At 39.2% G+C, this 12,739-nt stretch overlaps 1 protein-coding gene across 1 annotated transcript; it reads right to left on the minus strand.

The window, feature by feature from the left end:
- Positions 1 to 334: 334 nt before the first annotated feature.
- Positions 335 to 1,343, minus strand: LOC121393574 (vomeronasal type-2 receptor 26-like). Its single transcript, XM_041562396.1, has one exon. The coding sequence runs from the start codon at positions 1,268 to 1,270 to the stop codon at positions 371 to 373; it is 900 nt and encodes a 299-aa protein (XP_041418330.1). The 5' UTR covers positions 1,271 to 1,343; the 3' UTR covers positions 335 to 370.
- Between the last annotated feature and the right edge of the window lie 11,396 nt (positions 1,344 to 12,739).

Genomic DNA, 12,739 nt, shown 5'->3' on the forward strand with positions numbered 1-12,739 from the left:
GGAGACTACTGTTTTGGAAAAAGGATGTGTCTGATATTCATTTCCATGGATTTAAGGCATTTGTAGACAAAAAAATTGACAAAGCAAAGACTGTTTCCTATGGTGATCTTGCCTTGTTTTTTGACATACGATCATTTTACAGTCCATGGCTGGGTTAGCTCTAAGTGATATCTCAGATAGTTGCTGAATTGTTATTGGCATTTACTAACATGACTCCCTCGGTGCAAATAGAGGAAGACTTCCAGAGTTTCATGTTTAAAACAATAAATGACTTCTTTACTGAGATCTGGCTTTAGGTGTTGTATAATTAATTGCTACACTCAAGTACCTCAAGCAAATCTCTGCTTTTTAACCAAAATGAAAGATTGCATCAATAACTAGTAATTCTGACAACAATCTCTCTTATGTTCAGTTCAGGTCTAAGAAAAATAATGTAGCATTTGGGGGCAAATATACAGGTAAGTAGGCCTGCACTAGAGAACAAGATGGCAAATATCTCAACAGCCACCATTCTACTCCCCTTACTGCTCAGGTATGCAGGGACAAATGTCACCCACACACTACAGAACACCAACATACTGAAAGTGATGTTTTTAGCCTCATTAAATCGGTCAGGGAAATCCTTGGCTAGAAATGCAGCAATGAAACTCAGCACTGCCAAAGCTCCAATGTATCCAATTATAGAGAAGATAAAAATGATAGATCCTTGATTACACAGTAGGATAATGGTGTCAGCTTCAGAATAAGTATCAACATCTGGAAATGGAGGACTGGAGGCCATCCATACAACAGAGATTATAGACTCACCCAAAAAACATACAAAGATAACTAAAATGGACAGTTGGGTTCCTACATACTTCTTCAGCTTGCTCCCAGGCTTTGTGGCATTGAAAGCAATAATAACTGTCAGGGTTTTAGCCAACACAGTAGAAACAGAAATCGTAAAAATAACTCCAAATGCCACTTGTTGAACAAGACAAAATATTTTAGTTGGGCGCCCAATGAACAATAAAGTGCAGAGGAAACACAACATGAGAGAGATGAGGAGGAGACAGCTGAGATTTCGGTTACTGGCTCTTACAATAGGAGTGTCCCAATATTTTACGAAGATTCCCAACACTGCAGAAGTTGCGATGAAGAGAAATATGGCAGTTGAAGTTAAACTGACCCCCAGAGTATCCACATAAGAAAGGTAATTAAGAGCTTTAGGAACACAGTCAGTCTTCTGCTTATTAGACTTCTGGTCTTCAGGGCATTTTACACAAGTCATTGCATCTGAAATTCAGAATATTACATGTAGTAAAAATCACTTTTATTCCAATTGGTTTTTACTTGTATTTCCTATGTATATCTACATTCTGTGTTTGTCATTGGCTGTTCCTACCTGTAGTATTAGACATTTCCCCATCTCCACACTGGACACAGTCATAACAACAAGGGGGTTCCCCTTCTATTTTAGACTTCCTGTATCCTGGGGAACAAGGCTCGTTGCAGAGGGACTGTGGAATCTAAATAAGATACAAAGATGCATCACAAATAGATGGATACCAGTCACACATTGTGTTTGATTACACCAGTCCTCACCTTTTCACTGCTGGTGTTTCCTATTTTAGGAATTGTTAAACTGATTGTCTTTAGCACTTTTGAGTGAGAGGCATCTGTATTATAAGGACAGGGCCTAGTGCCATGAGGTAGCCGCATATAAATGGATATAAACTTGCATCATGGTCCAAAACAAGTAAATAACTATCTGCCTTTATAGATAGGCTTGGGATATAAACAATACCTACCAATGATGCTACCATGAGGCTGGATGGGGTAGGATTACTGTGGATAGAGATGAGCTAGCTGTGCACAGTGTAAAGATGGCAGCTACAGTGATCATATCTGGGCATTACACAGGATCACATGGTGGCCGGGGTATGGTGGCCTAAGAATGACATTTCTATAACAATGCAAAACCAAATAAATGAATGACAGGCTGCTGCTATACAAAACTATAAACAATGCCGGAGGCATAACAGGAGCATAGATACTGTAACAGTTTCAGCCCAATGGTGTAAAGTGCTTATAACCCCCAGTTTTATGTTTCATAAGTGGAACAGATAGTCCTGAATACCTTCAAGGGAACATCACCAAGTCATTGGTTCAGATATGTGGCTGTCACATAGGTCAAAATTAAAGCACATAAAGTTCCAGCTTTCACTCAACACATGGGGCACATTTACTTAGCTCGAGTGAAGGATTAGAATAAAAAATACTTTGAATTTAGAAGTTTTTTTTGGCTACTTAGACCATCGAATTGGCTACTTCGACCTTCGACTACGACTTCGAATCGAACGTTTCAAACTAAAAATTGTTCTACTATTCGACCATTCGATAGTCGAAGTACTGTCTCTTTAAAAAAAACTTTGACTACCTACTTCGCCACCTAAAACCTACCGAGCACCAATGCTAGCCTATGGGGAAGGTCCCCATAAACTTTCCTTGCTTATTTTGATTGAAGGAAAATCGCTCGATCGATGGATTAAAATCCTTTGAATCATTAGATTCGAAGGATTTAATCATTCGATCAAACAAATGCGGATTTTACTTCGAAGTTTGAATATCGAGGGTTAATTAACCTCGATATTCGACCAATAGTAAATGTGCCCCATAAACTCAAAAACAACATTCATAGGGGAGATATGAAAGATGGCAAACTGCCATTTTTGGATTGTGTAATGGTTATCAAAGAGTGGGGATACCTGGATATTGAAGTATATAGGAAACCCACTCACACCAATCAGTATTTGTTGTTTGATTCCCATCACCCTCTGGAACATAAACTGGGGGTTGCAGGAACTTTACACCATCGGGGCTGAAACTGTGGCAATCAGTGCAGCAGTAAAAGAGAAAAAATACAAATATCTGAAAGGAGATCTGGAAATTTGGGGATACCAGTACTGAGCCTTTATGAAAATAAAATCAAAGCCAAGAAAAACAACCAAACCAAGAAATAGAGGGAAGGAGCATAGCATAGTCACCCCATATGTGGCCGGAACATCAGAAAACCTGATTTTCAAGAAACATCACATTCCTGTGTATTTTAAACCCAGCAATACAATAAGACAGAAGTTAGTGCACCCTAAAGACCAAACACCAAAGCACTGTGCTGTCCAGTGTAGTGAAGAGTGCTCCAATCTATACATTAGGGAGACAAAACAACCGCTTTGTAAGTGAATGGCCCAACATAGAAGGACTAACTCCTCAGGACTATACTCAGCAGTCTATCTACATCTCACATCTACTCCTTTGAAGACAGCAATGTGCAGATGTTGGATTGAGAGGACAAATGGTTTGAAAGGGATGTGAAAGATGCCATTTAATCTGAGAAATCATCCCTGAACAGAGGAGGGGTTTTACAACACCATTTATCATGAACCTACAATGCTGCTTTGACTTCCTTACCCCAGTGGCTTCACAACTTCCAGTCATGTATATTGAAAGATTAACACTTGTCTCAATGTAAATCATGGTACCATTGTGACTGGATCACACTTTCACACATCTGTGAGTTTCATCTAACACCTTACTGAAGTTTGATGGAACCATTGTGATTGGATATCTGTGACTGTACTATCTGAAGGGTGTAATAACTTACCCCGGTAGGGGTTGTGGAGTTCGACGGGGACGCTCGTCGCACTCCAAGCGGGGACGCCCGCAGGGATCTTCTGCGCCTAGGGCGCGCGCGCCGCTTCCGTCCGCGTCTTAAAGGCGCAGGGGTGCTGACGTGTGATGTCAGCGCGCAATGGCGCGAGTTTTGAATGTATTTAAAGGGACAGTTTGTAATTGTAGATTGCCCGTGATAGGATTTGTTCCTGGTGCTTTAGCTGTTGCTATTCTGTGAGAATCTGTTCCTGATTATCTGTTTTGACCCTTTGCCTGCCTGTTTGACTATTCTGATCTCTGGAACCTGACCCTTGCCTGAAACCGACCTTGACTCTGCTTAATCCTCCTGTTTGACTTTCCGGTTTGACCTCTGCCTGTTATTTGACTCCGATTCTGCCTCAACCCATCTGATTGATCACCTGGTTTTGACCCTTTGCCTTCCTGACGATTCTGTTATCCGCCTGCCTCGATCCAGCCTGTCTGACCATCCGCTTGCCTTGTCCTTTTGTACCGTGACCTTTGGCCTAAAGACTCTGCTAAACAGCCGTGCCCCTTTGCCAGCCAGAACATCTCGCCTTGCACCCCTCGTTAAGTCCAGGTGGCACCCAAGTAAGCTGAGGGCTCCTCCCGAAGCCCAACGGTGGTCACATTACTGGTGAAGCCGAGCCGAGACCAGGGTGCTTGGCATTTGTTCTGGTATCGGGTGCCGGCCGTGACAAAGGGTTTAATTGCCTGGGAATTCCCTACCACTTCAGTTAAACTAAAGAAGACACTCAGATTAGTGGTGAAACATTTTCAAGAAAAACTCAAAATGTCCAGTTGCTTTTGAATTAATTTTACGAAATACTGTATATCATGACCTGGATAAATGAGAATCTTCATAAACATTTTTAGAGTTCATGTATATTTTGTGTGTACCAGGCTATGATCATGGACATTGCTTCTGAAGGGAGCTTTTATAACTAGTTTTGGAAAGAAATCAAAAAAATACTCAAATATAGAATAATCATTTTCAAGGAGCAATCCCTAAAAATCGTAGCGTGGTATTGGCGGAGCTCACACAAACGCTGTATCCCCTGTGGTCGCTGCTATCGAGAGATCCCGGTCTCTTCCTTACTGGCTTCTGCAACACATCAATAACCTCGCTTCTATGCGCTGATCCAATACAGGGGAGACATTGGTAATATCAAAATTGTCTTCTTTATTTAAACACACATAATCAGATTACAGCAGGTAACTAACGCGTTTCGTGCCTGTAACTCTGCCCTTCCTCAGAATTGTGTAAACTGCACACGTGAATGTGTTTTAAAGAGGTGTCACAGGTATGTTTCATTAAAGGTGATAGTAAAAATGTTTAGTTTAAAGATAAGATTATTCAATGTGTTAAATAATTAAATAAATACAAAAAAATTACAAAAAATTACAAAAAATGAATCAGTGTACCTTTACAAAGTACATATAAATAGAATGTGTGAAAATTACTCTATTAAATTGTAATTACTGTAGATTATATGTAAATATATAGTGTATCTCTAATTTGAATAATATACAAAATAATTCATTATTGTGACCTCACTCCATTATATCTTTAAAAACATCCAAAATCTATGATTATTATATTAATTACTCTTAAGTATTCTCTATGATGTTAGGTTTAAACACGTCATATAAATTTTATATATCTTTATATGGCAGTTCATATTACTATAAAAAATTACAAAAAGTACAAGATGCTGTTTTGCGCATATATTAATGTTTTATCCATTAATACTCTGAAATAATTCCCATTTCATTCCATTTAATGCATATCTTATAGATGTTATTTTTGTTTTATTTTATATTGTTATATCACTCTTATATCACTTATTGAGTAAAAATAGTATATTAATTTGAAAATATATATCTAGAACATTACTCTCCATCAAGCTACTCCATACTAATTAGCTTTTTCTAAAGGTTTTTTATTTTATTTTTTAAAGACAATTTTTTTAATCTATAAAGTATTTGATGTCACACTCTTTATTCAACCCTTTAGGTGAAACCGTATCCAATTCAGACATCCACTTAATCTCTCTCTTGGATATTAATGTTTCAATATTAATACTTTATAGATTAATAGAAATTCTCTTTAAAAAAAAAAACAAAAAACCTTTAGCCATGATAATCTGAAAAAATTGTACGATTCAGACGCCAAATTAGAAAAAGTTGCACAATATGAATTTTCATGAGTATCTTGCAAGACTTTTCCCACACCGACTTTTTGATAAATTAGTTCAATTCAGACATGGGAGTTAGGACGACTTTGTTTTCATTTCATTTAAGAAAAAAATGCCACAAAATATTCCCGTGCAAGTTTTTTCATGGGAAAATGAGGCTGAAAATTGCATATGTTTTAACAAATTGGGAAAATAAATAAATCAAGTTGTCAGAGAACATTATACAACCTCACCAGCTTTTACTTGATGAGTTTTTTTCTGTCGACTTTTTTTGTTTTATTTTTTAATAAATGCAGACTATTCGAGGTTACAAAGAATATTCTAAAGTATATGAGTACTTTTCACTGCGTTTTGTTCTCGAATCTTGAAAAAAAAAACTAGAGCTGGATTTTTGATAAATTGGACCCATCATATATACCCCCTTAATGTAAATGTGTTGGTGGCCTCATTGACTGAGAAGGATTTGGGTTTTTTGTGGATAACAGATCATGAACTCTTGGCAGTCAGTGTCTACTACAGACAAATAAAAGAATCATTGTGTATCAGTATAGGTGTATAACTGTTAGAGAGTTACCTCTGTGAAGAATGGACTCCACAAATTAGCACTGGAATTAATGTAAAGGTAATTCTGTTTATTTGACTCATCAAAACTTCCAACTTTACTGCCTAAAACAGAACCATCGTTTAAGAAGAACCACTTAACAATGTCAAAACGAGCTGGAGGGTCTCCATTATCTTTGAAGAACAAGATGTTTCCAGAAGGAGTTTTATACGTCACATTGTGAATAAAAGCATTTAACTAAAATAAATAGAAAGGAAGAGTCAGTTTTCTTTAAGATCATAAGGCAGATATACAGTATGTTCACGCAGGGTCAGACTGGAGCAGTGTGGGCCCACCAAAGAAACTGGTGCAAAGGGCCCACCCACCACATTCAGATTTCTTGATGGTACTAGTGGCTTAGATGGTAACAATAGTGCTAAAAGGCTAAAGACAAGTTAGTACCAACACTTAAATTGTGAAAATGCTTGTGTCATTTGTACAAGTAAAGAAAAAATGTTGCAGCTAGTGGCACAGAGATAAGAGTAATTAATAAGGGAATGATCTAGAAGCCCTGTGTTTAATACCATCACAAGCAAATATAGAGAAAAATAAGATAATATAATACATTTTGGATCTAGGCACTTCTCCAGACAGAAATGATAAAACATTTTTACTAAATCATGGACCATATATAAATGTCACAAAGATGTTTAGGGATAGTACAGAGCAAGGGGGCTCACTGGGACTGGGGCCTAACAGGAAATTTCCTGGCCCCCCCGGCAGACCAGTCCAACACTGTGTCCACAAGTGCAGTGAGCAAGGTGCAATTTCCAGCACAATCACAATATTTTTCCCACAATGCAATGGTTTAACCTAGGATTCCAGCACAGTTGAGAGGAAGACGCCTAGTGAACCTTAAAGCTACCGTTTGCTCTGGAGGTGGCAGTAGCTTCAGGGTTCCTCTGCATCAGGAATCTGTCTACAGATCTAAAATATTGTGTTTTAGTTTGTGTGCAGTAACACTCTGTTCATGTAACTGTGAAGACTCTGGTGGTCTAGTGGGCCGGTGGGGACGCCCGCTGTGTTGATCCTTCTTTTATGGCTGCCGGGCTCTCTATGGCACGTGCGGCGCGCATCTCGTAGGTTTACTGTATGTGCAAACGACGCTGGCGTGATGACGTCATCACGCCGAGTGGCGCAAAATTAAAACTATTTAAAGGGTCTCTGAATTCTAACTCATTGCCCATTGTTAGGTTCATCTTTGAGAGTTCCTGGGTGCTATTCTTGTTGTTGCTGATATCTGATATCTGATATCTGATTCCTGTTTTGACCCCTGCCTGTTTTGACTACTCCAACTTCTGTGATCTTGACCCCTGCCTGGTAACTGACTAATCTACACTCTGGATTCTGACCCGTGCCTGTTTGACCACTCTTGATTGATCTTCTGGTTTCAACCCTTGCATGTCTGACTTCGCTTGTATTCTGCCCGCACTGACCCGGCCTGATTTGACTACTCTTTCATCTGTTCCTTGAACTGTGACCTTCTGCCCAAAGACTTTGTTTAACAATCGTGCCCCTCTGCTCGTCCAGAACCCTCGATTGGCTCCTCTCTTTATAAGACCTGGCGGCATCCAATTAGCCTTCAGAATTGAAAGGTGGTTGTTAAAGGCAGCCGAGACCAGGGAGCCTAGTATTGGTTCTGGATTCTGGGTGCCGATCGTGACAGTAACTCTTGTAACTGTGTCTTTGTTTTTAAAGCTGTAAGGCAATGCTGTTTGGTAGAAGGTTTGGTCTGGACCTCTATATCTCATAATAGAGATAATTATGAAAAAAAATTATCAGATTAGCAATATCTTGGACTAGCCAAACCAGAGACCTGCTATGAACAAAGAACCCACCTGTGACATGAGCACCCCACAATACTGCCCGTTTTGAAACATTTTTTCAATATTTCTCTAAAGAATGGAAATGTTTTACAGCAAGACAATTGCTTTATTATTTAATATTATATGTGTCATGATACAGGCATGTAAGAGTTAATAAAACAGGCCTAGGTATCATGAAAAAAACATTTCTGCCAGTACCAAAATCAGATACAAAATAACAGACCTCTCTTTACTACTCTGGAATTAGTCACGTGGAAAGGGGTCACAGGCTGTGGTGTCCTGCTCCAAGCTCTGGCTGATAAGAGCCATTCCAGGTGGGGCAGTAAAAGCCCAAGAAGGGGAGAATTAGTGTTCACATTAAGGCCCCTCATAGGTGATGTGGAAGTCACAATATAACATATACTCATATTTATCATCCTAAAAACCATACCTGCTGTACCAACAGTATGAAAAACTGATTTTTCAGTGACACATTAGCTTTCAAAAATGTCCAAACATGACAAGGTTTCGCTCTTGGTCTATCAGATGGGAATATCTGGGCAGGGGCAGATCACACACTATTAGTATTTATGGAACCAGTAGAAATATCATAACCAATTAATTTAATATCTTCTTGTTATTATGTTCCCAGCAGGAGTTATGGTCATTATATTCTTGGCCCAGTTCCATAAAAAAACTCAATCTGTGTCCTGCTAGGGAGTGGGGGTGACCAGTTACCCGATGCCCCTGAAATCAATGATAAATAGTCAGCTCTTTTGACTAAATTGAGGATTTACTTAAGAGGACCCATTTATTTGGGGGGTTATCCTATTTGTTTCCCCTTGCCTCCAGGACCAGGAAATTCTATATTTGAATCTAAGTATAGGTTTTCCATGTTTTTCCCTTTTATTTTATAATCTGTGTAAGATATGTGTGTAAAAAGGGCACAATTTCATGTGTTTTTCACCAGTGTCAATTTTTTATGGCGCAGATAAAGCGATAGGGGGACAACCTGTGTGATTTTCTGGTGCAGGTGGACATTATAGAATGGACTCCCACAATATATTTTTCATCCTGAATTTGCTGAACTAATCCTCTGGTTAATGATAAGAGAATTAAGCACTTTTATGTTAAGCAGCCGGCACTAATATAAAATTTAAAACGGAATTGGCACGGGACATTTTAATTGAATATACAGCAATGCACCAACGGATTGTGAATGTTATTAACACAAGTTATCAAACAAACAACCTCTATTGATGAATTTTTTTAGCAAATATAGAATGAATTGAAGTTGAAAGTGTATGAATTCTGCTAAAATGAATTGAAAATAATTACAGCTCATTATTTAATTATCGATTGAATGATTTTTATTTGCTGAAGTGTAACAATGTAGGCCGGCAGTTTTTAATAGATTGTAAAACTGCATGAGGTCTTAATATCAATAGAATTATTTTATATTATTTCATCAGTGTTATACTAGTGAAATGTAAACTCCAGGAAAAAGTTAAGCAGCAAACATTGTTGTAGTTGTGTATCAGGAAGAGCTGGATAGTGGGTCCCTGGAGTGAATGGAAGAGAGCAGGGTGGGCTTCCATTCCTTGCTCCATTAGGTGTTTTGCAGTTGCCTTAGATAGAGGTAACTAGGTAATAAGATACAGGTGAGCTGTAGTTAAAAGGAGGTGTGGAGCAACACCTCACAACTAGTGATGGGCGAATTTATTCGCCAGGCGCAAATTCACAGCGAATTTGCGCGATTCGCCGCCAGCGAATAAATTCGCCCATCACTACTCACAACTCTTACCTCTAGAGACCTCGTTGAGTGGAGGAGGGTGAGGGGCCATGTGAGAACCTCCTTGAGTAGAGGGAAGGAGATGTGTCTGTGCAGCTGGGAAAAGAGAGTGATTCCCCCTGTGTTGGAGAGAGCTCCAAAAGGACTGGAGAGGAAGAGTGAAACCCCTCCCAGGAGATTGAGTGTCTAGAGCAGGGATCCCCAACCTTTAGAACTAGTGAGCAACATTCAAAAGTAAAAGGAGTTGGGGAGCAACACTAGCATGAAAGATCTTCCTGGAGAGCCAAATAAGGGCTGTGACTGGCCATTTAGTAGCCCCTATGTGAATTGACATCCTATATTGAGGCTCTGTCTGACAGTACAACTGGTTTTTATACAACTAAAACTTGCCTCCAAGCCTGGAATTCAAAAATAAGCACCTGCTTTGAAGCCACTGGGAGCAACATCCAAGGGTTTGGAGGGGAACATGTTACTCACGAGCTACTGGTTGGGGATCACTGGCAGTAACGGAACTAGGTGGTGGCGGGCCCTGGTGCGGGCTGTGTGTGTAATTGTGAGCCTTGAATGCTGAATGGAAATGTTAGACTGTGTATTCTAGTTAACCCTTTAGTGGCTGTGTGTGTGTTGTAGTGCAAGTGAAGGTATCTCTCCTGAGACTGGTGGCAGCACATTTTGTTGGTGTTGGTTGGTGTTTGGGGTGCTGTTGTGTTGTCTAACCTGTGTGAGTGAGTTAGTAACCCCTGATAGCCACACCTAAAGTCACGTGCAGCTGCAAGTACAGTAATCATGACAATATGATATTATGAAACCCAGGGCCAGGGCAGCCATCAAGATCTTGGGACCTCATACTGTTGCCTACCAGAAGCAAAACAGATGGTTGATGATATTCAGTGCAAGGTCACGTCTTTTTAAAGATACATTTTTTTCACACATTTAGGGGTACAGTTAAAGTAATGGTGAGCTATCCAGACTGAATGTTGTCTTGTGATGTGATACATAGGCTTGAGGTCAGACAAGCAGATAAAATGAATGAACAGGATAATGGATGAAGATCAATTGCAGCATATTGTCCACCATAGTTTTATTAGAGATGGACATGTGGTGGACAGAATGGTGTAATAACCAGCTGTAGAGTATTTTACTCTACAAATATTAAAATATTTGTCACAAAATATTCTTCATTAAATTCATACTCTTTTTGCTTAAAGGAACAGTAACACCAACAAAGTTAAGTGTTTTAAAGGAATGACTATATAATGTACTGTTGCTCGGCACTGGTAGAAACACTATTGTTTATACAAACAAGCTGCTATGTAGCATGGGGGCAGCCATACAGTTTGAATGGCTGCCCCCATGATTACACAGCAGCTTGTCTATATAAACTATAGTAGTACTTATCTGTTATCTACTGTGTATCCTGTGCTTGAATGGCTGCCCCCATGGCTACACAGCAGCTTGTTTATATAAACTATAGTAGTACTTATCTGTTATCTACTGTGTATCCTGTACTTGAATAGCTGCCCCCATGGCTACACAGCAGCTTGTTTATATAAACTATAGTAGTACTTATCTGTTATCTACTGTGTACCCTGTGCTTGAATGGCTGCCCCCATGGCTACACAGCAGCTTGTTTATATAAACTATAGTAGTACTTATCTGTTATCTACTGTGTATCCTGTGCTTGAATGGCTGCCCCCATGGCTACACAGCAGCTTGTTTATATAAACTATAGTAGTACTTATCTGTTATCTACTGTGTATATTGTGATTTAATAGCTGCACCCATGGCTACACAGCAGCTTGCTTACATAAACTATAGTAGTACTTATCTGTTATCTACTGTGTATCCTGTGCTTGAATGGCTGCCCCCATGGCTACACAGCAGCTTGTTTATATAAACTATAGTAGTACTTATCTGTTATCTACTGTGTATCCTGTGCTTGAATGGCTGCCCCCATGGCTACACAGCAGCTTGTTTAAATAAACTATAGTAGTACTTATCTGTTATCTACTGTGTAGCCTGTGCTTGAATGGCTGCCCCCCATGAACTAGAATAGAAGATTCCAGGAATATGAAACCTACCTTCCATGGCTTGAATTTATCCTTTAGACTTCCTGCAGGTTCCAGGTGATGGGTTGGTGTTTGAACAGAGAGAAGATTATGAAGGGCATGAGCCAGTGCATAGACTGCGGTGTAAACTTGATAACCAATTCTGAAGTCAAATTTACCAAACCTTGATAAAACCTCATTATTCAGGGATTCATTACCAGAACATTTCTTATCTGGAACACTTGTATTAGTCTTCAGAAATCCAGTAAATGAGCATCCATGTAATTTTTCCCATATTGTTGTAATTACATCATCATTGGGGTAGTTATTGGGAGTCATTCTGTAAAAAAAAGTTTCAAACCCAGGGATCTCTCCTCCCTGATCAGATAATGACAAAGTGCCATTTAGTAAGGTTTTAACATTTCCATCTATAAAGTGGATGACAGTGGAGAAAAGGGAGGATATGAGCCAAATATTCCTTTTGACTTGTCTTAAAGAAAATAATTGTACAATGACATTGATGTGCATTGGAGTTAAAACCAGAACAATCACATCAACACCCTCTTTATTAATTGTATCAGAAAGTGTTTTAAGGTTAAGAAGTAAATAAAAATAAACTTTCTCCA

This window comes from Xenopus laevis, chromosome 5L (assembly GCF_017654675.1).
Source record: "Xenopus laevis strain J_2021 chromosome 5L, Xenopus_laevis_v10.1, whole genome shotgun sequence".
NCBI lineage: Eukaryota > Metazoa > Chordata > Amphibia > Anura > Pipidae > Xenopus > Xenopus laevis.